Consider the following 27,549-nt stretch of genomic DNA (forward strand, 5'->3'; position numbering starts at 1 on the left):
ACTAAATGTTAAACTTAAGAATTACTTAAAGTTTTAGCAACACTGGAATAACTAGCATAATTAGAAACAAAATAACCAATATCATAATTATAGGAAGAGATAGAAAATGATATACATTGAGTTACTTTACTAAAACTAGGTATTGGCAATTAGTTGCACAGATGCAAAGATTTATTTTTTAATTAGATTCCATAAGGTCATCATAATCTTTGGATTTGCCATGAAAAGTAATTTTAGTCTGTAACATCCTGCTACTTTTATTGGAAGCTTTACGTTTCAAATTGTTTTTTAGTACTTATGGAACATAATGATTGTGTTGAAAAGAAAAATCATTTGAAAAGCTTTCACAACAAAAAAGACGAAAAACTCGTAGTTTTCAAAAGAGATCATACGGGGATAAATAATACTTTGAAAGGCCATTATCTGGGTAAAGACATTCTATTTTTTTCCACATATGCTTGATAATCCAAGTACACAAAGGAAAGAGGACCAGTTCTTATCATTGCAATTATGAACAGCTTCTTCTTGTACTAACTCTTTGCCTTCCTTTCTTGTGCCTAAAGAATTTTTTGATACTGACAACTGCAGAATGTTTTTTAAACAAGGAAAAACATTTCTATTGTTACAAAAAACAAATTGAAAAATTGGATGGTTTGAGTAGAAGTCTGCATTTAAGAAAAGATCGATTGATGTCAATAATCTTAAATCATTTACTACAGAATTATTCCCAGTGATGACTAATGAGAACTGTACAGACAGTTTCCAGTTGATTGAGACCTAAAATGAACATAAAAACATAGTTATACAATTATATTTTTCAATTGCAATGTTTTCAATAAGAAATATTTTTTATAAGAAAACTAGTTCATTATTGTTATTATTACATTGGATTTAATATAAAGGTAAATTTATAAATGTTTAATAAAAAAAGCTTAACAATAATAATAAGAAAGCTTAAAAATAATAAAAGAAAGCTTAACAATAAAAAATATTTCTACCTTAAACAAATGAAATTCCCACAATGTTTTTCTGAAAAAGTCTTTGGTAAGATGGTGTCTAAACCTCTAATATTTTCTATAACATTCATACTTGGATGTTTGTCTTTAAAACAAGAAATATTTTTTTCCAATCTTCTTTTCCAAAGGACTAACTCCGCTTGGCATTTTGTTTGGAAAGCTATTTGAACTTGAGAATTAGTCGACATTTTAAGCAAATAATTAAACTGTCTAAATTTTATGTTTAAGAAATGTTTAATAAATACATACCAAACAGGGTGTATGTACTAAGGGAAGTCCGAATTTATTTTTAATGTTTAAAATCCTTTCTTTCTTTTTATATTGTTCAAAATGCAAGTTATTAAAAAGATACACAGCTTTGTATAAAATAATTGGGGATGTCCATTGATATATTTTAATATATATGCTTGTTGTTAATAATAGTCTTCTCCTTCTGATGATAAATATCAATAGAATTTGACTAAAACTTTACTCAGGTTGTAATTGAAAAGGGAAGTCCGGAATTTGTTCTCTAAGAAATAATAACTTTTATTTTTTTTTAATTAATGAAAGAAAATATTTAAAAAATGAAGTACTTTTATAACTCAATAAAAAAAGGTCCATTCAAGTTTCTTATTAATTTGTTTAAGTCAAAAATTCAAACAACCTCCGTTTAAATATATAAATCGTTTTTTTTAATAAACTTTAGACCGATCTCGATTTGACAAGCACTATAATAAAATACCAAACCGTATATCTAACTGCTATCCCGGATTAATAACTTCTTACCATCCGTTTGAACTATTAACTTTGTATAGTTTGCTTAATTATTGCTTTAGTTTGCTATAATTATTCGCTCTGTTTGCTTTTATCAACCGACGCATCATATTTATTCAACAAAATATTGAAGTTGTGAAAAAATGTCCAGCGACGTAGCAGACATCCCCTAGACACGCCCCTGTATATATATATATATATATATATATATATATATATATATATATATATATATATATATATATATATATATATATATATATATATATATATATATATATATATATATATATATATATATATATATATATATATATATATATATATATATATATATATATATATATATATATATATATATATATATATATATAGTCTTCATGTCTTAATTTTTTATTTATTTATATATATTATTATTATTTTTTTTTAATTTTTAATTTTATATTTGTTTTTTGGTTTTATATTTCTTTGTGTTTTTTGATTTTATATTTTTTTGTTTTTTTTGTTTGTTTTTTTTATTGTTTAGCCATTGTGCGGAAAGATGTCGAGAATTAGGTAGGGTTTAAAAAATTAATATATTTAAAGATAATGTTCAAGATTAGTTATGAGTGTTTTGTAAGCAAGGATTTTATTTAAATAAATAAATAAAGAAATTACAGGACCTTTACACAAACACCACTTTACAATCGCTACATATAACACTTATATGTTGAAATTATATATCATAAAATATTGGCTGGCAGTGGTTGTCAAATCATAAATAACAATAATTTTGTTGTAAAAAAAAGCTTTGCAGAGAACAGGAGGTCTTTACTAAATATTCAGTTCTGAGTTATGACCCAGTGTATTAATTTAGTTCATATATTTAGTTTTAGTTTCCCGTTCTCCACTTGGCAAAATACATCATTAATACACAAAAGTTGACAGAAAATGTTCGCAGTGTTTCTACGGACATGATTTTAAAGTAATAATATCTCTGATGTTCCTGATTATTACCCTGATTACTGCCATTGGGTCAATTTTTATGTTACTAAACATGTGGTGGCATCTCCTGTTTCATATTGCACTCATGATGGTTTGAGTGAGTGTCAACAGCAGCTGCGAAGTAGGGTTTTTCTCCAAAAAATTCGCTGTTTCAATCGAGAAAATTGAGTTTATCGGAGAAAAGTTGTTAAAGATATATGCTTCAAAACTAAAAGGTTAATGATCTATGCTTCAAAACTAATCGCATACATATTCAATTTTAAATTCAAAACCAATCGCACACATTATCAATACAAAGCATATGCTTTGTATTGATAAGAGATGTGCCGGTTTATTACAGTTTATTCCAAGTCCCAGATTCCAGGTACCCGGAAGAAAATAGCGGATTCGAGTCCGGTTTCCCGGTTCTGGGTCCATTTTAAAAAGTTGGAATAAAAGCTTGTGAAATCTATAAAGCTGAATTGTTTTTAAAAAATAACGCTTGTTAATTTGCGCTAATTAAGTTCGCCTAAATATATCAAGTTTCTTTTTTATAAACAACTATATTTACACTCGAGGTCACAAATTCAAATTACGCAAACTAAAGTGCAAACTCGTTGTCCGTAAATATTCTTTCTCTCTCAGGGTTGTTAACATTTGGAGTAACTTGCTGTCTGACGTCGTTAATGCCAAGGACACCAAGAGCTTAAAAATTAAAATTAACTATATTACCTTTATTCTCTCACAAAATAAAAAGAAGCTATTAAAGTATCCGTATAACTCAGTTTCCTTATTGCAATATATTAAGATTGTTTTGCAAAAATATATTCTAAATATTTGACACAATTTGAAGTACCACTTAAATAGTTACAGCACTTAAGGTTAATTTTTATTAAAAAATTCTATTTAGATATCCGGTGCCAGGTAATGCAACAAAATAGTCGATTCTAAGTAACCGGTAAAACAGTCGAGATACCGGGTCCCCGGATCAGAACCGGGTACCCGGCACATCACTAGTATTGATAAATATATGTTCTTCGTGAATGATAAAAAAAAACTACTCAGTATAATATAAAAATGTAGCTTTTCCCCAAGTTGTTAATATCTGTAAATGTAACTTTATTTAAAATGAATCATTTTAAATAAAGTTACATTTTTTGACAACTTCAGTCATTTGAAGTTGTCAAAAAATGTAATTTTATTTAAAAACTGATTTGAAAAAATATTTTGGCTGTATGACTTATTTTTATTCTGTTTATGGAAATCGTACTGTTAGATTAATTTATCTTAAAAATATTTTATAAATTGTAAATAATGCACTATAATAAGTGAAATAAGCAATAATTTGATCTAACGCTGCTTATAGAATTTCGCTAAGGGTGTTCAAATTATTTTTAAGTTTATTCAAAAGTCTTATTTAATCTAATTAGTCTATGACTTTCTTATCCCGTAGCGCATCACTAGTTATATAATATCGCATATAAAAACTTTTTTATATTTTGCTATCTATTGAAAATTCATTTACTTTAAAAATGATTTAAGATATTAATACGATCAAAAGTAAACTTTTATCGTATAAAATATTAAAATATAATTTAATGCGATAAAAAGTAAACTTTTATCGTATTAGTTTCTACTACATTAGTCTTTATACAATAAACGCGGTTAATAATCAGCAATGATTTTTTTTTGGTAAAAGAGAATATAAACTATATTATTAAGACTACTTGATCTCAACGTCATTAATTAGATTTTTTTCACCGCCATAAAAAGGCATAAAACATAAAAGATTGAGAAATACTTTAATTACTGTTTAATTAAAAGTGCACCACCGCAGATATTAACTGTATAAATAATAAATAATCAACTATATTAATTTTATTATTGGCGGAGTTCTTCTGTTAAATTTGTTCATTGAAGCATAGTGTAAAGGCGTTGTTCTGTAAGTTTATCCGGATATGTAAAACTAGAATATTATTTCAACAGCATTCAATCAGGTAGTCAGTACTTCATTACAGTAAAACAAGAATGGCGACTCGTCCTAAAGGATTTGGAATGACTGCCGAGCTAGCAGCAAAAAAAGCCGCAAAGTTTGATCTTCATCTTGCTAATGAAGCATTTGACTGGATTAAAGAGGTTTTACGATTTGCTGGAGGAGAAGGAGCTGCTTTAGCTGACACCATAGAACCGATCGAAAAAGATAAGGATGTACAAACGTATCTAAAAGACGGTGTTATACTGTGTCACCTTATAAACGCAATAAAACCTGGAAGTGTTAAAAAAATCAACGACTCTAAAATGGCCTTTAAACAAATGGAAAATATTAGCAACTTTTTAACTGCATGTGAAAAAGTTGGTATAAAACCTTTAGATCTTTTTCAGACTGTAGATGTCTACGAGGGAACAAATATTAATCAAGTAATAAATGGAATTTTTGCAATTGGTCGAAAAGCTCATAGACTTTATGATGGACCTGCACTAGGACCCGAAGAAGCAACTGAGAATAAACGGGAGTTTACGGAAGAACAACTTAGAGCAGGTGAAGGAGTTATTGGTCTCCAAGCAGGCTCAAATAAAGGAGCTTCACAAGCTGGACAGAACTTTGGTAAAACAAGAGCGATTATAGATTAAATCATCTCATGAAATCGGTATTTTATATTTGATATTGAAAAATGACTATCAACTGCTACCTTAATTTTTAATTGTATTTATTTTGTAAGTTGTCAGGTTATTAGAATTTTTAAATCTTAGACTTTGAATGTTTACAAAGAATTCCTTATTTAAACATATAATTTTTATTATATTTAAATAAGAGACTAAAGTTTTGATATAATTTGTTTTAATAAATAGTTTTTATTGTACAGAAACATGTTTCTTGCCACGGTACTGTACAGAAACAACGTTAGTTACTAGAAATTTGTTGTTTTAAATTTGTTGTTTTTTGAGTATAATAATGATTAAATTTAATAAAATTTGAAACATTTTTGGAGTAAGGAACAACTTCAGATGACGATGTTATGTATAATTCTGAATAATTCAGATAAACCAGAAGTTGGATGTATATTACTCAAACCGTGGTCAAAAGGCATGATTTAATCAAGGTTTTTAATAAATCAAATCATATTTTTAGCTTACATCCTTAATACAATAGTAAATTGATTTTTATAAAAAGCAATCATTGAAAAGCATATTTGATTGAAAAGATTAACATTATTAAAGAGTTATACAAATAAAAGACTATTGAAAAATCTTAACAAACAAACAGAAACAAGGATTCTGCGATATAATACAATAACCTAAGATAAAAATGTTTTAAGATCCTAGAAGTTTAAAAAACTAAATTAATAAGTAAACGTGAAAAAACTTTGTGAGAAAATTTGATACACTTGTTTTAGATAAATATTGGATCAAATGCTAAGCATTATTTTTTCTGTTATACTATGTAATAAGTTAATGTACAGTAATACTCTGATTTAAGTTAAGAAGTTATATTTTGAAATCCTACAAAAATTGCTTTTCCTTTTTAAATTTAGAAATAGTTAAGAATCTTAGCCAAAAAAATTTAGTTAGACTTAACCACAACTTGTACACCAAAATTAAATGTGCAGAAAGCAAGAAACTTTGAGATCAATTCAATTTATGACTGCAAAAGTACTCCATCTAAGGCTAAAAAAATGTTGTTCTTCAGAGAAAGTCAACGACCAAATTCTTTTTTAAAACGATGTAAACATATCTTTCTAAATTTGCAAACGCGAAAAAATATAAATTTACATCTTTTTCGTATTTTGTAAAAGTATAGATATTTTGTTTGAACTCGATTTTTATATATCATGGCAACATCAGAAATTACAAAATTGTTCATGGAGTTCAAGGAAGAAATGCAAAATTAAACGGAAGCATTACTCAAACAACAAGAAAAAAACGTTTTAGATTTATAAGCGGAAATACGAAAATAATTATCAACCGACTGGATAAAATTGAAAACATTCTAAATGAAAACATAAGTTTAAATTAAAATACTTGAGAAAGATGTTGCAGATGTTAAATTAAGTTTAAATTTTCAAGAAAACCTTATTGATCAAAAAGTCGAGGCTTGCCACAACAGCTTTGAAAAGGAATTAACTTACAATTCTTAAATAATCAACAAAGAAACATTGAAGATAGAACAAGAAGAGATAACTTGAGAATTGATGGGTTACCGGAAAATGATAATGAAACTTGGACACAAACGAAAGAAAAAGTAAAGATATTTCTTGAGAAAAATCTAGTTGGTGCACATCGCACTGGAATTAAAAAAGATAATCGTACAAGATCAATCGTGATAAAATTAAAAAGTTATAAAAATAAAATGAAAATATTGAAAGAAACAAATAGATTAAAAGGATCAAATATATATGTCGACGAAGATTTTTTCAAAACGACAGTTGATATTAGAAAAATTTGTTTGCAGAAGTTAAGGAACGACGTCTAAAGCGAGAAAACCTTGCAGTGAGGTATGACAAAATTATTCATTCAAAAAAGGCAGTAAAATACTCAATCAATGTTCCAAAGTAAAAGAAATGCGTTTTTTATTTATTTAACTTTCTATTTTTTTATTTTCTTGTCTTTATAAATGGCGGAAAAAATTAATTTTCATTTTTTAATACATTTTCTGGTGAAAACGTACGTCACGTTTTAAAGAACATTGATCCTGACGTAAACATTCATGACAATTAATACTTAGAAACCAACTAAATTGAAGTTCATGAGGTTACAAGTTTTATAAATATAGTACAACATTACATATCGTTACTAAATATAAATATTAGAAGCATGAGCAAAAACTTTGAAAATCTAAAATTAATACTAAAAGCTTTGCATTTAACAGATAATAAATCTGGTCACCAACCAAGAAAAAACGGTATTGACGTATAAAAATATAGATAGCCTAAATGTGAATTCGATTTGTGAATCATTAAGAGTTAGTAATCGAAAAGGAAAAAACTCGTTTATACCAGCTTTATATCGACCACCCAATGGCAATTACAATCAATTTAAAAACGACTTAAGGCGAATTTTAATTCAAACCTCAAAAAAATATCTATACTTACTCGGAGACTTTAATTTAAACTTGATAAATTTAAACACTGATAATCACGTAAAAAGTTTTATAAATACTCTTTCTCAATTTAGTGCTTACCCCATAATCAACAAGCCGAAGCGTGTTACTCGAAAAACATCATCTATAGATAATATTATCACTAATAATTATAGTAACTCGACAATCAACAGTGATATAATAAAAACGGATATCAATGATCATTTTCCTGTTTTTTTAACAACAAATACTAAATGCTGTATAAATAAAAAACCCATAACAGAATACATAAGACATGTAAATAAAGACTCGATTGCGATCTTTAGACAGCTTTTGCATGAAATCAATTGGGAATTATTGAATGATTGCAATGACACACGTAGCGCATACGATTTCTTTATCCGTGTATTTTCTTTACGAGGCAATATGATAAAGCTTTTCCTTAAATTCAGAAAATTATAAAATCCAAAAGTGTGCATAGCCCGTGGATGACTAAAGGTCTTTTAAAATCATCAAAAAAAAAAGCAATACGAAAAATTTTTAACTATGAAAACTAAACTAAATATAAAAAAAAATTATTTCGAAAAAATAAAAAAGCAACCTAAAAAAAACTTCTATTTTGGTCTTCTCCAGAAATATTTTGAAAACGTTAAAAAAAACTTGGACTATAACAAAAAAAATAACAGGGAAAACAAAAATTACATCTAGCAATCTCTCCAAGTAGCTAAACATTCCAGTCTTTTTTGAAAAAATCAGATTTTATTATGGACAATTCGGAGCTTTCCGTTGAAGTACTTCGTTCAAGTCAAAAGACTTGCTTCAGACAAATAAAACTCCAGGTCCTGATAAAATTAATGCAAATTTTTGAAAAGTGCCTTTGATACTATTTGATTGCCTCTTTTTATTATTTTAAAACTTTCATTAAAAAACAGGAACTTTCCTGATCAATTAAAACTTGCTAAAATAATTCCAATTTATAAAAACGGCGACGAGTCTTTAGAATTAAACAACAGACCCATCTCAACTCTTTCCTGTTTTTCAAAGGTTCTCGAACGTATTACGTATAATAGAATATATAACTTCATTGATAAAAACAATATTTTATATGCTAAACAGTTTTGGTTCCGGAAAAATCATTGCACTGAGCATGCAATGATGGATTTGGCTAGTAATATTTTAAAAGGATTTGATGACAATAATTATACACTTGGAGATTTTATTGATTTATCGAAGGCATTCGACACTGTCGATCACGAAATCCTCCTCTATAAATTAAAAAAATGTGGAATTCAAAGTTCTATTATAAAATGGCTACATTCTTATCTACAAAATCTTAAACAGTGTTTGGCGTATGATTTAACTTGTACGCAGTTAGAAGTTATTAGCTGTGGTGTCCTCAGGGGTCAATTCTTGGTCCTCTGATGTTTCTCTTACATATTTATGACACCCACTTATCCTCTAAATTCCTTAATTTTGTTGTTTTCGCTGATACTAATATTTTTTTTTTCGGGGTTTAATTTAAAATTTGTTTTTTCTACTGCAAACACAGAGCTAATAAATCTCAATGACTGGTTTAAAGCCAATGAACCGTCCGTAAACATTGATAAAACTAAATACATTCTGTTCACAAAACCTTCAAAAACTGATTACATACCCCTGAAACTTCCTGATTTATTTATAAACACTATTAAAGTAAAAAGAGTTCATCAATGAAAATCCTAGATATAATATTTGACGATCATTTAAATTGGAAAAATTATATCCAATTAGTGGAAAACAACATTTCCAAAGCTCTTGGGATCCTTTTCAAAACGAAGCACCTTTTGAATATAATGTGCTTAAAAAGCTTGTATTTTTCATTTATTCATAGCCACATTAGTTATTGCAATATGTTTTATGAACTGTAAAATGTTATAATGTCTATAAAACTTGTAATATGTACAAAATTTGTAATATGTATAAAACTTATGTAACGTTAATTTTAGGAACTTAATACGTAAAACTTGATTGAAATTTTCACGAATATAGGAGCAGGGTGATAAGACGCATTGTCTTCTGCTAAAAAAAAAAAAATGTTTTCCGATTTAGCGTTGCAACGAGGTTCAACGTCATTTTTCACGTTAAACGAATATTGATCTAACCGGTATCGAAATACAAAAGTGAAAGCTTCTATATTTATATAACTTTACTTTTTTGTTAAACAAAGTTTCTTAATTAGATGCCATAATAGAATATTTTTCTTTTTCTTTTTTTTTTTAAGACTTCCAGAAGTCCTTGTGGTCTTATCACGGAGCACCGCGGAAGAGCGTTTAACTAGAGATTTACGCCTCCTTCCTTACCAATGTCGCTTATTGAGCTTGAGCCAGCGTCGAACCACTGCGCCACGGCTACTTTTAGGCAAGGGTTCCATTTGAGGATGAATTAAAAGGTTGACATATTTTAATTATGCTCTTCTTCATTATCAGTTTATTCCAGCTTCATGAGATTTTCAGGGTTCTTTAGAAAAGTCAATATTGTTTCTATACTCATAAATTAAAAAGATAGCTAACAAGACCCGTAAAATACGGGTCTTAGTAAGTCTACTTCACACCGATCTTTTCTGTACTTTTTCCTTATATATATATCTTAGCTGGCCGGACCCGTAAAGTACGAGTCTTCACCAAACAGCCATTTTTGTACGTATCTACTCCACACGGATCATTTCTATATTTCTTTATTTGCTTCAATATTTTTAAGTGAATGGTAGGAAAATAATTCGCTAAAAAACTTACGTTAAGAGCAAAAAAAATACGCACCTTTTCTGTATACGTTGAGCTTATAAGAGGTTTAGAAAGTAGTTTGTTTTTCTACTACATGCATAACTTCGATAGCTGAATGATTTAGTGAACAGTGTCAATGGTATCGTTTTGCGAGGGTTTAAATCTGACCCTTAAAACAAAACATTTTTAATTTTTTTTTTCAATCTGTCAATCTGGGCGTATATATTTATAACAGAAAAATAAATATATGTATATATTTTTTGCCTCCACAGCAGCACTTTCTGGAGCAGCAAGACGGCCTTATCAATTTTTTTATATTAAGTTTCAGATCATAATTTTTTTCAGACCATCCTCAGCTTATTAGGACTAATTACCTAAGTACATTAATTACATAATCATCTTGACAAATGCGTTGGGTTGAAATTTTCCAAAAAATTTTAAAGAATTTTTTTTTGCAAAAAACTTATATAGTTTTTTAAAATTCTTTGTTTTAAAAATACGCGTTTTATCGGAATGACTGTATAAGCACGAATTTCATAAGTGCAAACTGGCAAAGTGCGAAGCAGTTACAAAAACTGGCACAATTGCAAACTGGTATATAAGCAAATTAGCATAAGTGCGCTAAAAGATTTTGCAAACATTGGCATAAGTGTGAGCTGTCATAAGTGCGAATGCCGTAAGTGCGAGCTGGCATAAGTCCGAATAGGCATAATTGAGAACTGGCATAAGTGCAAAGCAGTTACATAAACTGGCACAATTGCAAACTGGTATATGTGCAAACTAGCGTAAGTGCGCCAAAAGTATTTGCAAACATAGGCATAAGTGCTAATTGGCATAAATGCAAAGCAGTTGCAAAAACTGGCACAAGTGCAAACTGGCATAAGTGCGCCGAATAAAGTTGCAAAGATTGACATAAGTCCGAACTGGTATAAGTAAAAGGTGGCATAAGTGTGAAATACCAATTTGCACTTAAGTAAATATTTGCAATTTTATTCGGCGCACTTATGCTAATTCGCACTTATGCCAGTTTTTGTAACTGCTTCGCATTTATGCCAATTAGCACTTATGCTAATTTGCACTTATGCCAATGTTTGTAAAATCTTTAAGGCGCACTTATGCCAATTCGTATATATTCCAGTTCACACTTAATCCAACTTGCGCTTATTAAGCCTCCTGGTTTTATCATCGTAGTATTTGGGTATTCTTAAAATATTTAAATCAAAAATATAAAATAGTAAGGACTCACAAGCAAAAAATGTACATCGTTTGGTCAAATTTCTATTATCAAGTCTGAAAATCGCGCATTCTTTTAATAAAGCAATAAAGCGCTCAAGTTATTAGGTCGGGTGAATAAAAAAAAGCAATTGCTTCTTACTCAGAGTTTTTGGTGTAGTTGCTCAGCTTTATGTTAATAAAATTGTAAGCAATTTTGCTCAAATTTTTATTCATGTAAAGCTGAGCATTTGCTCCAAAAACGCTGAGTAAAAGAAATTGCTTTTTTTTTTATTCACCCGGCCTGTTATATGTTATTTTTACGTAAATTACTTTTGTGGAGCAATGAAGAGAAGATCTTTTCGAGTTAGTTTATTTTTTGAGCTTGTGTATAACATATTTCTAGTCTTTACTTCTTTTAAATACGATGTAAAATATTCACAAAATACAAAGAATAAAATCTTTTTTAGATAAACAAATTTTATTTTGTATTATTTTTTTAGAGTGTTTTAAAGAAACAAAAGTTTTTTTATGTGTAAACATTGTATATAAAATTTTAAAAAAGATAGCAAGATTTTATGTATAAAGATTGCATATAAAACATTTTCATAAAAGGTACATGTTATAAATGTACTCAGGGCCGGCGGAAGGCGAGTTCAGCGGGGCTATTTTAGATCATTTCCCAGAACCCAGCCAAGTGCTTTGAGGGACCCCGCGGTTTGCGCAAAGTATCCTATTAAAAGACACATATTTGCATGACATTTATTTCTTTAGCCGCAATGGTTCACTTGCTAGCCCAATTCCACTGGTTCCCAGTTCCATAATTTTTTCATATAGCCTGGGAATATGCTTCCTTCTAATTGTAGATTCGTTGGGTATATCATAGTGGCAATACTTTTGTAAAAAATTTTTTAAGGAGGCATGATTTAATTTATGAAGTGGAATAATAGCTCCAACAAATGCTTCACATTGGTGTGGCGGAATAGCGTCGCAAAAATTTGATTGCAGCAAATTTGATTGTCGAAAAAGTGAAACAGTGTCGCAAATTGTCACATGATTGATTGCCGAATAACAGAAAAGGAATAATGTCGCAAATGAATTTAATGAATAGTGTCAAAAATAGAAAAAGGAATTTTACTGTTTGCGACATTATTCCTTTTACTATTTCACTTTTTTTTGTTTTCGACACTATTCATTAAATTCTTTTGCAACACTATTCCTTTTTTTTGTTTTCGACACTATTCATTAAATTCTTTTGCAACACTATTCCTTTTTTTTGTTTTCGACACTATTCATTAAATTCTTTTGCAACACTATTCCTTTTTTTTGTTTTCGACACTATTCATTAAATTCTTTTGCAACACTATTCCTTTTTTTTGTTTTCGAAACTATTCATTAAATTCTTTTGCAACACTATTCATTTTTTTTGTTTTCGAAACTAATCATTAAATTCTTTTGCGACACTATTCATTTTTTTTGCGACATTATGCCTTTTTAATAAATTTGACATTATTCCGAAATTTATTTTTCAACATAATTCGTGTCGTTTTTTTGAGTTCAAATGACTCCTCAAGACGTTATTATATTATGAAGAAATAATTGATTTACAAAAATTACAACAAACTTGTGTATCATTTAGTTTTGACAATGTATTGAAAAAATCAACAGTAAAGAATACTAAGTATAAATTACTTTTTGCAAATAATAGATACTGCCTTAATATCTTTTAGAAACAGATTTGAACTAAACAAAAATCGTAAAAATCTCTTTGTTTTTCTATACATGAATGATATTGATAATTTAGAAGATGAATATTTATTAAAATACTGTAATGATCTTCATTTAAATTTAGAAGGAGATATCGACGGAGCTGAAATTTTTGAAGAAATCAAGATGTTCCGTTCAATAACACAAACCAGTTATTCGGCATTAAATGCGATGAAATATATTGTGAAGAACAATCTTTCATAAACATACCAAAATTTATTAATCGCCTTACAAATTATGTTAACAACCCCAGTAACCGTGGCTTTAGCAGAACGTAGTTTCTCGAGGTTGAAGTAAATAAAAAATTATCTGCGATCATTGATAAGCCAAGAAAGATTTTCATCTCTTGCTTCACTATAAATAGAAAGTGAAATTGCAAGTGCAATTGATTTTGCTGACTTTAATAAAGATTTCGCCGGGAAAGAAGCAAGACATAATATGTAATATTATTGTATTGTATTGTATTACTATTAAATATATACATATAATAATATAAGAAATATATACATAATCTGTAATAGCATTTTTTTATTTTTTAATATATAATTCTTCGTCGTAAAATTGGCCGTGCACTAGCTGTGTCAGATTATAATAATTTTTCTAAAAATCAGAAAACTTATTTGATCTGAATGTTTAGTAAAACATCAGTAAAATAATTTGCTTGATATGATACTTATAAAACACACAAATTGTCCACTTGTCAATATTGATTGAACAATACGGTATACATTTAGACCATTTTAGAGTATAGCATTACTTTTTAATGTATTTATTTATAAAGTCAAAAGTGCCCTAGCAAGGTTGTTGCAAGTGAGACTTAAGTCTTAAAAGCACTTCTTTAAACATAGCAGTGAAATTTATGACCTAGAAATCATTTGTTCTTTGTTTTTATTGCTAACTATATTTTTAAATAGTTGAAATTTAGCAAAAAAAATTTCTTTACTTTTTGCCTTTCATTAATCAATAACGTCTTTAAATCAAGAAAAAATTGTAAAATACGGTAAATATTCAACCAATTTAATTTTAAAGTTTTCAGTAACTTGCAGCCCAATTTAATAGACATTGAAAAATGCACCTTACCCTTTCGTGATGGGGGTGCAAATTATGTACCCACATAAACAAAGTTTGCTACTGCGATGAGCGCCAATGTGCTTTGCAAATAACCAGATTTTACCCAATAACTATAAAATAACATATCTTTTTTTGAAAATTTCCAAAATATCCGGAAAATTTCCCAAGTTAAAAATTTCCGGGAAATTTTCATCCCTTCAAACGCGCAACAAATTTCTACCGGTGTTTTGATGTTATTAGAAATTTTTAGAGTTAAAAATTTTCGGAAATTTTTGAAAAATTTTTATTGCAATAAACTTATAGTTATTATATAGTTTTGTTTTGTTTTGAAAATATGCGTTTTATCATCGTAGTATTTGGGTATTCTTTAAAGATTTCAACAAAAATATAAAATAGTACAGACCCACAAGCTTAAAATACACACATTTTAATCAAATTTTCAGTCAATTTAAGAATCTCGCATATTTTTAAAAAAGCTATAAAACGCTCAACTTATTATATGTTACTTACATTACTTTCGTGAAACAACAAAAAGTAGATGTTTTCCGAGTTAGCATGTCTTTTGACCTTGTGTACAACATATTTCTAAATTTTACTTCTACTTATTTACGATGTAAAATATTCACAAAGAATAAAATCTTTTTTAGATTAACAATGCAATGTTTTTAGATTAACATGCAATGTTTACACATAAAAAAAATAAAGATTTTTTTATGTGTAAAGGTTGCATACAAAGACGATATTGGGGGAAGGTGTTTAAGGGAAGGGGGTATTCTACCCTCACAAAAAAGGTGATTTTAAGATATAGTTGGCTTTTTGACGAATTTAGTAGGCTAGTCAGGTATTTGACACAATTCAGTTTGGTAAATTTTGGTTTTTAAGGACCTTTTTATTATTTTTATTTTAAAGAAACCAGTCGGTACTTTTTTACAGATTCACCTCCTCCCTTCCCTACCCCTTATTTTCTAATGTATTGATTTATTAAGTCAAAAGTTCCTTAGCAAGGTTGTTGCGAGTGAGATTGAGTCTATTAAATATTGACAAATTAATTTTGCATAGACATTTTTTTTAAAGTTATGTAAAAATGCAATGATATCAATACACACTTTAGATTTGATTTAATCTATGCAAGGGAAGGTATAAAGAGAAATCAAAGTAAATAAAGTGTAATTTGATATATTTAAAATAAATTATCAATTTTACAAAAAATAAGAAAAAATTTTCAAACAAATTTACACTTTCCAAATTGAAAACTAATATATTCTGTAGAGTATAATCAAAATAAATAAAACATACAACAGTTGATTATAGTAGACTAAGCCATCATTGATCGAAATTGGTATGAGCGGATGTTCTCTTTAATTGGTGAGAAGAATGCCTCATTACTCTCCCAATAAGTTGCATGACATTCATTTTGGTTAGGTTTTTATTTGACTTTAAAGCAACATCTAATAAAAACCACAACACATAGTTCAATAAGATCATATAATAAAATATACTTAAACACATGCAATGTTCCATAACCAAAGAAATTTTACAAAAAACTTTTTTACAAAAGTTTTTTGTTAAATTTCTTTGAATTACAAAAAATTATAATATTTATCATAATTAGCAAAACATTTTGAATTGTATGAGCTGGATTTTTACCGCTAGTTAATGATAACTGTTTTGCCTAAAAAGAAACAATGCAATAAACAGTGAAAATGTACATGACAATTTTAAAAAAGTACTGTAATAATATCTAACTAAATCTATTTGAAAAAAAGGAGTAGGAGGTGTTAAGCCCTGGATTAAGCAATTATAGCAATGGATTAAGGTAAGTTGGCAGGAATTTTATCATAGGTAATGTAGGTCAGGATGTCGTCAGCATATTTTTTAAGAATGGTTTCAGCTGGGAGGTTGGTGTTTATGTTAGAAATAAAGAGAAACAACAATATTGGCCGAGAACACTACCCTGAAGTACTCCGGCTTGTTTATATTTCCAATCAGTAGTGTGATCACTTGTTTTTACCCATTGTCGATGATTAGATAAGTAAGCTGCAATCCAAGATGTGAGCGAGTTTGGTGGCATATTCACCAACTTTAGGAGCAACTTGTCATGATCAACAAGATCAAATGCTTTTGCAAAATCAAAGAATATTGCAAAAATTGGTTTGTTATTATATTTAGCATGACTCCAATCAACTATAACTTAAATAATTGCGTCCATTGTACTGCGACCTGAAAGGAAACCGAACTGTTTGTTTGAGACCCAGATGTGCTTGGTGTGATGGGCGGTGAATTTAGTGACAATGCTTTCAAAAACTTTGCATAACGCGGATGTAATCCGCGTTATGCAAAGTTTTTGAAAAATTAGACTCTTATGCCTAAAGCAGTTTAGCAAAGTTTTTAAATATTTTTACTGAATAGTTTATGAAAAAAAAATCCCTGCTTAACCTTAACACCTACTGGATTCACGCCCATTAAAAAACTCTTTCTAAATAATAATTGCAACAACACTTTTTTTGAATTTTTAGTATCACTGCTTAATATCAATAACAAGACACAATAGATCATAATATCGTACTAAATCGTAAATGAAGTATTTTGCCTTTTAGACTCTTATGCCTAAAGCTTTTGACATTTAATAGAAAAAGTCAATGTAACTATTCTTCCCTCAACTTGTACGTAGATTTAACCATTTCGTTTAAGTCTACTCATATAAGTTTGATTTTCAAGCATTAAAGTTGCACGCAATTTCTTGCTTGTGTTATTATTTACATCTTTTATTTTCGTAACTATAAAATAAATAGCAATGTTGTTAAGCATCAAGTAATTTTTTTTTTATATAAATCTTTATTTGGTTAAATTGTTCAAGCAACGGTAGAAAACTGCTCCACTTTGTCTTGCTATCCATTATTAATGATATTTGTTCTCTAAATTCAGTCTTGATATTTAAAAAAATGTTTTTCTGAGGAAGCAATTTTCTATAGAAAAGATACGCAAAGTAATAATAATGTTTAGATCTAAACATTAGTATTACTTTGCGTATCCTTTAAATGATTAATGACGTAATAAAATTTTATTAGTTTACTTTGAAGTCCTGCATTTTCCCCATTGTAGACCAGTAAATCTTTTTCAATCTTCTCATTTTCGGACAAATCACTTTCAGAAAGTTTATTATCATATTCTGGTCGACTTGTAATGGATTATCTCTTTTGCCTTAAAACCTCGATTACTGCAAGTTATGTGCTATTTACAAACATATTTATTGGTTAGCAACCAGCAGCCATCTATTTTCAAAATACTAGCTTGATCCATCATTGTAACCACAATGTCCTTGTGTAAATCAAAGCTGCTGCTTTACAAATTTTGCTTAAGTTCAATGCACAAGAATTGGTTACTTTCACTAAACTTTCAAAGATGAAAAGTTTCTTTATAAAAGTTAATAATTATATAATAAATATTTTCAAGTGACATCAATTTTATGAATTATATCAAACCTTGATTTTTTGTTTACGGGACAACGATACATATGAAAATACAGTCGTCCCCCGGTTAACGAACTTAATTCGGAGTACGAACTAGTTCGTTATCCGAAAAGTTCGTTAACCGAAACGCGTTTTCCCATAGGCCGCCATTAAAAAAATTTTAATTGGTGGATTTTGCCGAAATAATGGGGGAAAAAATTCAAAAAATTGTCCAACTTGATAAATAAAATAGGCAAAGGTGAAATGATTGAAACCTGAGATTTATGCACTTTTAAAAATTGAAACAAATTGAAATTGTGCATGAAAATAGCTTGTCAAAGTTTTAGAAAAAACTAAAAATTGAACATGAACATTGCTTATCAAAAAATGGTTGATTTATTCACACCAAACTCCTTAGCCAGGTCACTTTGCTTTTCACCTTTCTGCACTCTTTGGATGATTGTCTTTTTCTCTTCAAGAGTGAAAACTTTTCTGCTTTTTTTCGCAGGGTTCGACATTTTGAAAAATCGCAAAATCGAAAAAATCGCAAGTGGGAAAAAAACCTAGAAAAAAGGACAAAAATGCATGAAAAATATTAGTGAAACAAGAAAAGAAAAAATGAAACAACAAAAGCACACCCAGCACAACCATTCACCTCCCAGGCTTCCATGACACTCACAAAACTGAGGGGGAAATGCTGGACGGCGCGCCCGACCTTCACGCGCGTGTGCACGCCATTTGGCGGTCCCGGTTTGTTAACCGAGTTCCGGTTCGTTAACCGGGGGAGGATTTTGGGCAAACTTTCGGTTCGTTAACCGAAAGTTCGCTAACAGGGGGGTTCGTTAAGCGGGGGACGACTGTAATGCGCCTGGTTTTTCTCACACCGTAGAAAATAGATTAAAAATACGTCATGCTTATTTTATTTTATTAGCATACAATACACTCTGTGTATTTTATACTTGGTAAAGAATTTTGTATCGCTGCGCATAATTAATTTTGTTTAAAATAATTTGTTTTTGTTTTTATTTATTTTTTCATTGTGATATTGATTTGTTCTTACAGAGGCTACCGGGATTGATCGACAATCCCAATATATTTATATTATTAAAAATACCTAGATCTTGGGATTGCAAACAATAACAGTTAAGTTAGTGTGCGTGTAATGTCGATACTTTTTAATAGTAGTATAATGATTTTAAAATTTTTTATTAAACTTAGTTTATACGCGTAATATACAATTAGAAAATTTTGCATCTATATCAAACCCAGCCGGCAAACAACGTCGAACTTACGTTGAAACCTAACGTTGAATTTACGTTGATTTAACGTTTGGAATGAAAGTTTTTTTCAACGTTGATTTATCAACGTTAAATCAACGCTAACAAGGTTCAAACGTTATATCGACGTCGATTCGACGCAAAAAAACATTACAATAACGTTGAATTTACGTTGAAACAACGTTAAGAATGACAGTTTTTTTAACGTTGATTTATCAACGTTAAACCGGCTGTTATAAAACGTTTTGTAATCACAGAAACCGTTGATAAAAACTGAGATCACCATCAAAACGTAGTATGCATGTCCGATAGTGCTGTTGCACTTCTCTATTACATTATTAAGGTATATTATGGATATTAAATCTACTCATAGTCTATACTAAGACCATTTAGAACTTTTTCAGTTTAGTTTAGTTAAAATAGTATTATTAAAGCAAGAGATAAAAGTTGTTTTATTGAAAAATATATTTAAATACTACATATATTTACATATAATTGAATAAGATCTACAAATAATTGAATATAATCTACATATAATTGAATAAAATCTACACAAATTTCTTCTCTTTTCCATCACCTTTTTGAAATGGAGCGTATTTTAGAAAATCAAACACTATTCCATTAATCGAGGTTTCTTTTGCTCCATTGAATACAATAAAAGAAGCTGTAAATAAAAAAAATATATTTAAAAAAATCAAAAAAGACAAACTTGAAAAAATATAATGAATGGAAAGGTGTTATAACTTATAAAGGTATTCCATTTACAAAGCCATATAAATTAGTGTTTCTAAGTATATTTTTCCACCTTTGCACTTTATATCCGTAGAGGCCATAAGATTTTTTCAAAAAAACTCTGAATTTTTAAAAGGTAATTTAACTGTTAGGCAGGGCCGTCCCGAAATGGTCTCTCATTGGGAAGGGGAGGGAGAGGATTGTATGTATTTTTTGCCAACTAGAGACACACACACACAAAAAAAAGGTCCTTAATAATTGCCAACTATAATTCAAAACTTGCTAAATGTGTCAATTTAAATGTTTATATGGCAGCTTTGGGGGTGGTGGGACACCCCCCGTTCGGGACGGCCCTGCTGTTAGATGATTATTAATAATTTTTTCAAATATTTAATTTAAATGAAACAACCTTGCTTCAAAATAAATTAATAATCAAAGTATAAAATTTTTCTAACATTGAAAAGTAATTATCGGGGTGACCACATAAAATTTTCATAAGAAAAATAGGATTTTAAAGGAGATTTTACACCTAATATAGAGGATTTTTTTTGTTTTAATTTAGGTTTAACATCCATGTTTTTACACTTATGGGGCTTGGGCAGAGGTCAATAATGTCATTTTTCATGTTAAATAGCATGCATTTGCTAAAGCAATTTTTAATAATCCCTTGTACTCTCAGCGGAAAAAAAAAAAAAGATGAGTCTTTATTGATGAAACACAGTGTAAAATGATAAAAAAATTTTGTTAAGTGATTTTCTACTAATATATATATATATATATATATATATATATATATATATATACATATATATATATATATATATATATATATATATATATATATATATATATATATATATATATATTTATATATATATATATATATATATATATATATATATATATATATATATATATATATATATATATATATATATATATATATATATATATATATATAATATATACATATATATATATATATATATATGTATATATTTGATAACTGAACTTGTAAAATATAATGACTAATTTATGGTATATTTTAGGTATAAAAATTGAAATTTATAAAATCCAAGCACATAAAACTAAAACCTACTTGGGAAATTCTCTTTGTTTATGTTTTCTTTTTCTTAAATAGATATTCTCATTATAACATTTTTCTTTTGTAGTTGTAAATTCAAATTTTTCACAATCCTGTTTGCTTTCTGTGGAATTGAAATAGTTATATGAATAGTTATATAAATAGTTATATATTTTGTATCAACAAAGTAACTCTTCCTAACAAAATTATTTAAAAAATAATAATTGTAATATATAGATATAATACCTGAAGAGAATTTAGTTTTAATTTGTGGTAACTTAAGCCAATTCTTCTCAGCATTTTAGTGCAGTCAATGCTTTGGTACCTTGAGGCCAATAAACAGTTCTCCTTGCAAATCTTTATTCCAAACAGCTCCTTTCCACATATTTGATTTTGAAAATTTTATATGAACTAATAAAAAAACGAAGAACCCATAATATAAGTGTACTAACAGGCCTAGTTAAATAAGCTAAATCTTGACATTTTATAACCATGATACTTGCTAAACAATAATATTAGTAGACATTATTAGCAAAGATAAGTTTTTCTTTATTTTATAAATTTATTATATTTCAAATTCATTTTTAAGAATATATTTATTATTCTATTAAAGCTGCATAGTTCTGAATATATTATGTTTAAATAACTCAAGACATCAAAGGAAAATAATAAAAGAATCCCAGGTTGCTAAAACATAATTAACTACATAAGAGTAATACGGAATATTGAACAAAAATAGATAATATTCATTATTAACACAAAATATAATATAAAGTTTATTATAAAATATCACTTAAAAATAACTTAGTTTGATTGATAATATAAAAGCAACAAAAATTAAAAAAGAAAACATCTCAATAAATAATAAATTATCATTTAAACAATTTTAAAGACCAAATAATAACTTGTAACTTATTTTTTACACATCTTCATCTAATAAACATTAACATTAATACCAATTTTTAATACCACATTAGTATTTTTGCTTTTATTAAAAATAAAAATATTATATCAGTTAAGCTTTTCTTATTTTACTTAAAACATCAACTCAATCCTACGTTTTTTCATAACTGGATGATTCTCCAGAAAGGTAGCAATATACTGTCACCACTAATTTTTTCTTTCAAGTTAATACTATTTTTATTTTTAACGGGTACAAATAATAAATTTACAGCTCATACAATGTTAAACTAATCTAACCCAATCCAAAATAGTATTTTCAGTGAATAAATTATGTTCCACAGACTGTGACAAGTCACGCCAGTGGAATGTCACCACCCAGACCTTTTGCTAATCCCAAGTAGTTTAATCCTTGATAGAAGTACTTTACTTTTTTTTAATGCATAATAAATAAAAATAAATTAAAATTAGAGTTGACATATTATTTTCCTCAAAACATATTTTCAAAGTAACTTTTATGTGATTGAATCTTGTGATTGAAGCAGTAGTGCTCTCTGTTGCTGTCCTAGCTGAAATACCAGACATTTTTATTAATGAGTAAAATTGAAGGAAGGTTTGGTGGAGTTGTTTTGTGTTAATAAGCGTTGAAGCTTTAAAAGTTGAACTTGTTAGTGTAAGTGTGTCACATCTGTGGTAAACATTTATAGAGTATATAAATTTATTTTTTTATAAGCAATAATTTTAATTACTAGCTATTACCTGGACATATTTACTCCAAGGGGAACAGAGCCCTAGCCTCAAAACATAGCACCCCTTTTAGGCTTTTTCCTTTAATCTGTCACGCCTGTGGATGTCACATCTGTGGAATACAGGAAGCAACAGACGGGATACCAGTGAAACGGACGTGACAACAAATAACAATTTTACTTGTATATGGATTTTTTGATGTCTATTTATACTATTTTTAATATTTTAAAACTTTGCTCATTAAGCCAATTAATTATTAGAGAAAAGATAAATGCTTCTAGCCTGATAGATTACAAAGATGGGAAAGATAGAAAAAACTAGAGAATTGAAAAAACTAAGTATGAGAAAGGCGAGGGAGAATATGAAAGCTGAATCCCCAGAAAAGTATGAAGAACAAAAATTAATAAGACAGAGAAAGAAAAAAAGCAACACGGAAGAAAATTCATGATTTTTCAGAAAGGGATAAAAGATCAGTAAGAAAAGGTTGGAAGGAAAGGACCAAAAGAAATCCAGAAATGAAAAAGAAAAGACAACAACTAATTGAATATTTGTCAACACCACCTGAAAATCCAATTGTAAATATTCCTATCGACAATGAACTAGACTTCAATGTACTTCCTGGTCCCAGTCAAGAATCTAGTTCCAGAAATAGCAGCGGGCTAAAAATTCTTAGAAAGTATAGAGATAAGTTAAAGAAAAAAATCCAAAAATTAGAAGAAAAAAACAAACTGTTAAAGCAAAGAGGTGATAAATACAAACAAAAATTCTACAGAGTGCAGTCTGCATAAGATAATACTCCTCAAAAGGTGGTTAAAAAAATGACAAGTGGTACAAAATGCTCAAAGGAAGTAGAGAAAAGCTTGCTTTTTAGCAAAGTGTTAAAGACACAAATACAATCAAATTTTTCTACTGAGAGATGTATTAACAAAAAAAAAGCTTTTTGCCAGGGTATTAAGCGGAAAGATAATAAAGAAGTACAGACTTCAAAGAAGCCTTAACAATCTTACTTCTAGATATATCTTACCGCACAATCCATACTATACACATCAACTCTCAAATATACTGAAACAACGAAAACTTAAGATGAAAGTACAAAACTTTTTAGAAAAAGATAGTTCTAGTAGGCTTACTGCTGGGAAAAAAGAAACAATAACAAGAAACAAACTTAAAAAGCAGAAAAGACTATTGAATGATACAATGTTAAATTTGTATAATGACTTTAAACAAACAAACGAGTTCAATTCAACATCTTATAGCACATTTTGTAAATTAAGACCCTTTTGGGTAGTTCAACCAGACTTCCGTAAACGAGACACTTGTATTGGCCATGAGAATTTTGCTTTGGTTCTTGAAAAGTTGTATACTTTAAAGATTTTGGTATATAAATATCCCACTGACTTGCTAAAAAGTATAACATGTGATGGCGAGCTGAGAGAATTGTGCCTAGAAAGAAAATGTGGAGTATGCTGTTTAAACAAAAAAATTGTTTGTAAAGAACTTGAGAATGAACAAGCAACTTTTCCCCAATGGTCTAAAAAAAGAGTTGAAGTTTTGGTAAAAGGTAAAATGAAGAAATGTTTCAAAACTGTAAAAGAAGAGTTAACATTAACTAAAAAACAGCTGTTTTTACATTTTATTAATAACATGTTGGAAAAGTTTATGAGGCATGTATGCTATATAAAACACCAGTACAAAGCTACATCAGAAATAAAAAATAACTTGGGGCCTAGGGATATTTTCATTCATTGTGATTTTTCAGAAAATTACAATTGCAAATACTCAAAAGAAATTCAATCGCTCCATTTTGGTGGATCAAGAAACCAAGTGTCAATCCATACAGTTGTGGCGTACTATTACAGTATTTCTGAAAACAAAATAAATGCCAAATCTTACTGTACATTTTCAGATAACAGGCAACACGACTTTGTTGGGATCTGTGCACATTTAAAGCCTGTTATTAATGACTTGAAAGAAAAGCTGCCTATCATTGAAACAGTTCACTTTCTCAACAGTACCGAAACAAGTCCATGTTCTATTTGCTAGGTACTTTTTTTCGAACAGAGTTTGGAGCTAAAACAATGAGATGGCATTTCACAGAAAACGGGCACGGAAAAGGTGCCCCTGATGGAATAGGGGGATGTACCAAAAGAATGGCAGACAGAATAATAGGACAAGGGAAAGATATTCCAGATATTAATTGTTTGGTTAAAGAAATAAAAGAAAAGTGCCCAAGTATAACCATCTATACTATTAAAAAAACAGATTTCAATCTCTATGAGAAATGTATACCCAAAAACCTAACAACTTTCAAGGGGACTTTACAAGTTCATGAGGTGTTTTGGAGTTCCACTAAAAAAGAAACGTTGTATATGAGAAGGCTGACATACACTGAATATGACAGTGGTACAAAATGCAATCACTATAGTATTGGAGAAGTACTTATCCCTACTGAATCTTTGACAGATCTTCATCCTCGTATCCCTTTAATGTATAAATTTAAATTGGCTCATATTGAATATTGCAAACTTTTGCATTGCTTAAATGTTCTAGGTACTTAGCCATCAAGAATGTTTGAATATTAATATTTAGTTTTTCAGCGAGCCTTGTATTTTCATAAAATATTGAAATAAGTTGTGCATCAAAAACCTTATTTAACTGTTACTTAATTTTTTTTTTATAAATAATTTTATTTGCTTCTGTTTTAAGAAATTCCTTAACATACTTTACCAGGTCAACGATCCTTGAAAAGGAAGAAAGCCGTTGCTGAAGGAACAATATCCAAAGGTTTGGCACAAGAAAACCAAGGCCCAAGTTAAATATAAAAATAAAAAGACAAGACTAAATTATCACAGTGTTTACAGCAATAGTGAGGAGGACAGCTTGTCTATTAAAATGAATGACTTTGTGATTGTGAAGTTTCAAACTTCAAAAAAAATTGCCAAATACTATGTTGGGTTAATTCAAGCCTTAGTTGCAGATGGAAATGAGTTTGTCATAAATTTTTTGAGAAGATCTGGCCAGGAATTTTTCACGTTTCTGGAGAAAGATGACATCTCTGTCATCGATAAAGGCGATGTAGTGTTTATATTGTGCCAGTCAAACCTTAACAACAGGGGGCAATACAGTTTTCCACAAGATTACCCATTCAAAAATATTTGCTAATTTACGTACTAATAACTCTTAAAAAATTTTAAAAACTTGTACCATATACTATTTTATGTTAGCTAATAAAAACTATTGATTACAGATGATTATTATTTTTGAAAATTACTTGAACAACACTTATAGCTGTTACAGCATAAGTGATATTACTCTTAACGTCACGTCTGTGGTAAAGATAGACATATAGTCTGGTAAACAAAATAAAACTTATTTGGCTTATAAATTTACTATTATAATCAGGCTTTGTCACTGTGTTTTGGGATTTCTTATATCAGTAAGAAAATATAACACTCTCTTTTGAAACTCTATTATTTAAAATAGTTTCACGAAACAACTTTTGCTGAGTATTTTTACAAACCTATTAAAATTAAACAAAAATTCACTAAAAAATAATTAATAACATACTGCCTTCAGCCATCGAGAACTTATCAACTTTTTCTAATTTTGGTACTTTGTTTTCTTTTTTCTTATCCTCACTGAAAGATAAAAGAACTTTGCTTCAGGCTCCAAAATCAGTTACTGTCGAAAGCAAGTGTGGTTTTGTATACCAGTCTCAAGACCAAAATAACAATACTGTTATTTTGGTCTTGAGACTGGTATACAAAAAGCAGTTTCTGCAGATAGCATAAGGCTTCTGCTATCAGTATAGCTAAAAGCTTGTTTACTTATTCACGTGAAAAGCAGTGCTCTACTGCCATTTCGCCAGTTTATGATTAAAAGAAACATCGTTTTTTTCAATTTCTTCTGAGAAAAACACAGTGTCATTGTCACTTTGAGACAAATAATCATAAAGAAATTCTTCACTTTCATAATCGCTTTCCGATTTTTCGTCTTCTTTTATTTAACTGATATTTTGTGTAAACTTTGAATTGTCATTATTTTTTTTCGACATTCTCTTCTTCACTACTAGAAGATGATTCTGCCAGAGCTAGAACATTAGAGTGGCATTTTCACCAGTTTCTTAAATAAGCCATTAATTTCTTTTGTCGTAAGAACAAGTAGAAATTTGAATACTAAATAAAACGTTTTTGAAAATTCAAAATTAAAATTTCACACATAAACACCTCTGTTTTGCACATTATACTAAAATATTGCTTTATTACTTTTTCGCTTTAACTATTTTTACTTTAAGCACCAACGGACGGTTTTTTTATAATTAAGTTTTTTTGTCAACGTTGTTTTAACGTTGAGACATAGTTGAACAACGTTGAAACAACACTTCAACCAAATTTAAACATTGAAACAACATAAACGTTGAGATGCCGGCTGGGAATGTACTACATATTTTATCGATATGTAACTGTGGTACATTCAAAAATACGTTATCTGAGAATTTGATTTGTTTAGTTTAAAGAAGTGATACAAAATAAGTATATATTATATAAGTATAAGTATATATTATATAACTTTCTTTGTATCAAAATTTTACCTTGTATTCCTTATGCTATTGTATAACATGTTTAACAAAATAGATTGCCTTCTAAAACAAACTGATTTACGCCAATCAACTGTGCGCTACTTCCTCTAAATGTAATTTCAAAAGAGTTTGGGTAAATATTGACTAAATGCAGTTTTAA

At 28.8% G+C, this 27,549-nt stretch overlaps 1 protein-coding gene and 1 long non-coding RNA gene across 2 annotated transcripts; one reads left to right on the plus strand and one right to left on the minus strand.

Moving 5' to 3' along the window:
- The first annotated feature begins 4,670 nt into the window (after positions 1 to 4,670).
- On the plus strand, positions 4,671 to 5,485 carry LOC100209159 (myophilin). The gene has a single exon (XM_065810647.1). It carries the CDS (start codon positions 4,764 to 4,766, stop codon positions 5,364 to 5,366), a length of 603 nt encoding a protein of 200 aa, XP_065666719.1. The 5' UTR covers positions 4,671 to 4,763; the 3' UTR covers positions 5,367 to 5,485.
- Positions 5,486 to 19,794: 14,309 nt separating this feature from the next.
- LOC136087552 (uncharacterized) lies at positions 19,795 to 27,521 on the minus strand. The gene is made up of 4 exons (XR_010641866.1): positions 27,402 to 27,521; positions 21,410 to 21,574; positions 21,179 to 21,287; positions 19,795 to 20,011 (listed from the first exon to the last, which is right to left on the minus strand). It is a non-coding gene; the product is annotated as an uncharacterized LOC136087552 (long non-coding RNA).
- Between the last annotated feature and the right edge of the window lie 28 nt (positions 27,522 to 27,549).

Source organism: Hydra vulgaris, chromosome 11 (genome assembly GCF_038396675.1).
Source record: "Hydra vulgaris chromosome 11, alternate assembly HydraT2T_AEP".
NCBI classification, from domain to species: Eukaryota; Metazoa; Cnidaria; class Hydrozoa; order Anthoathecata; family Hydridae; genus Hydra; species Hydra vulgaris.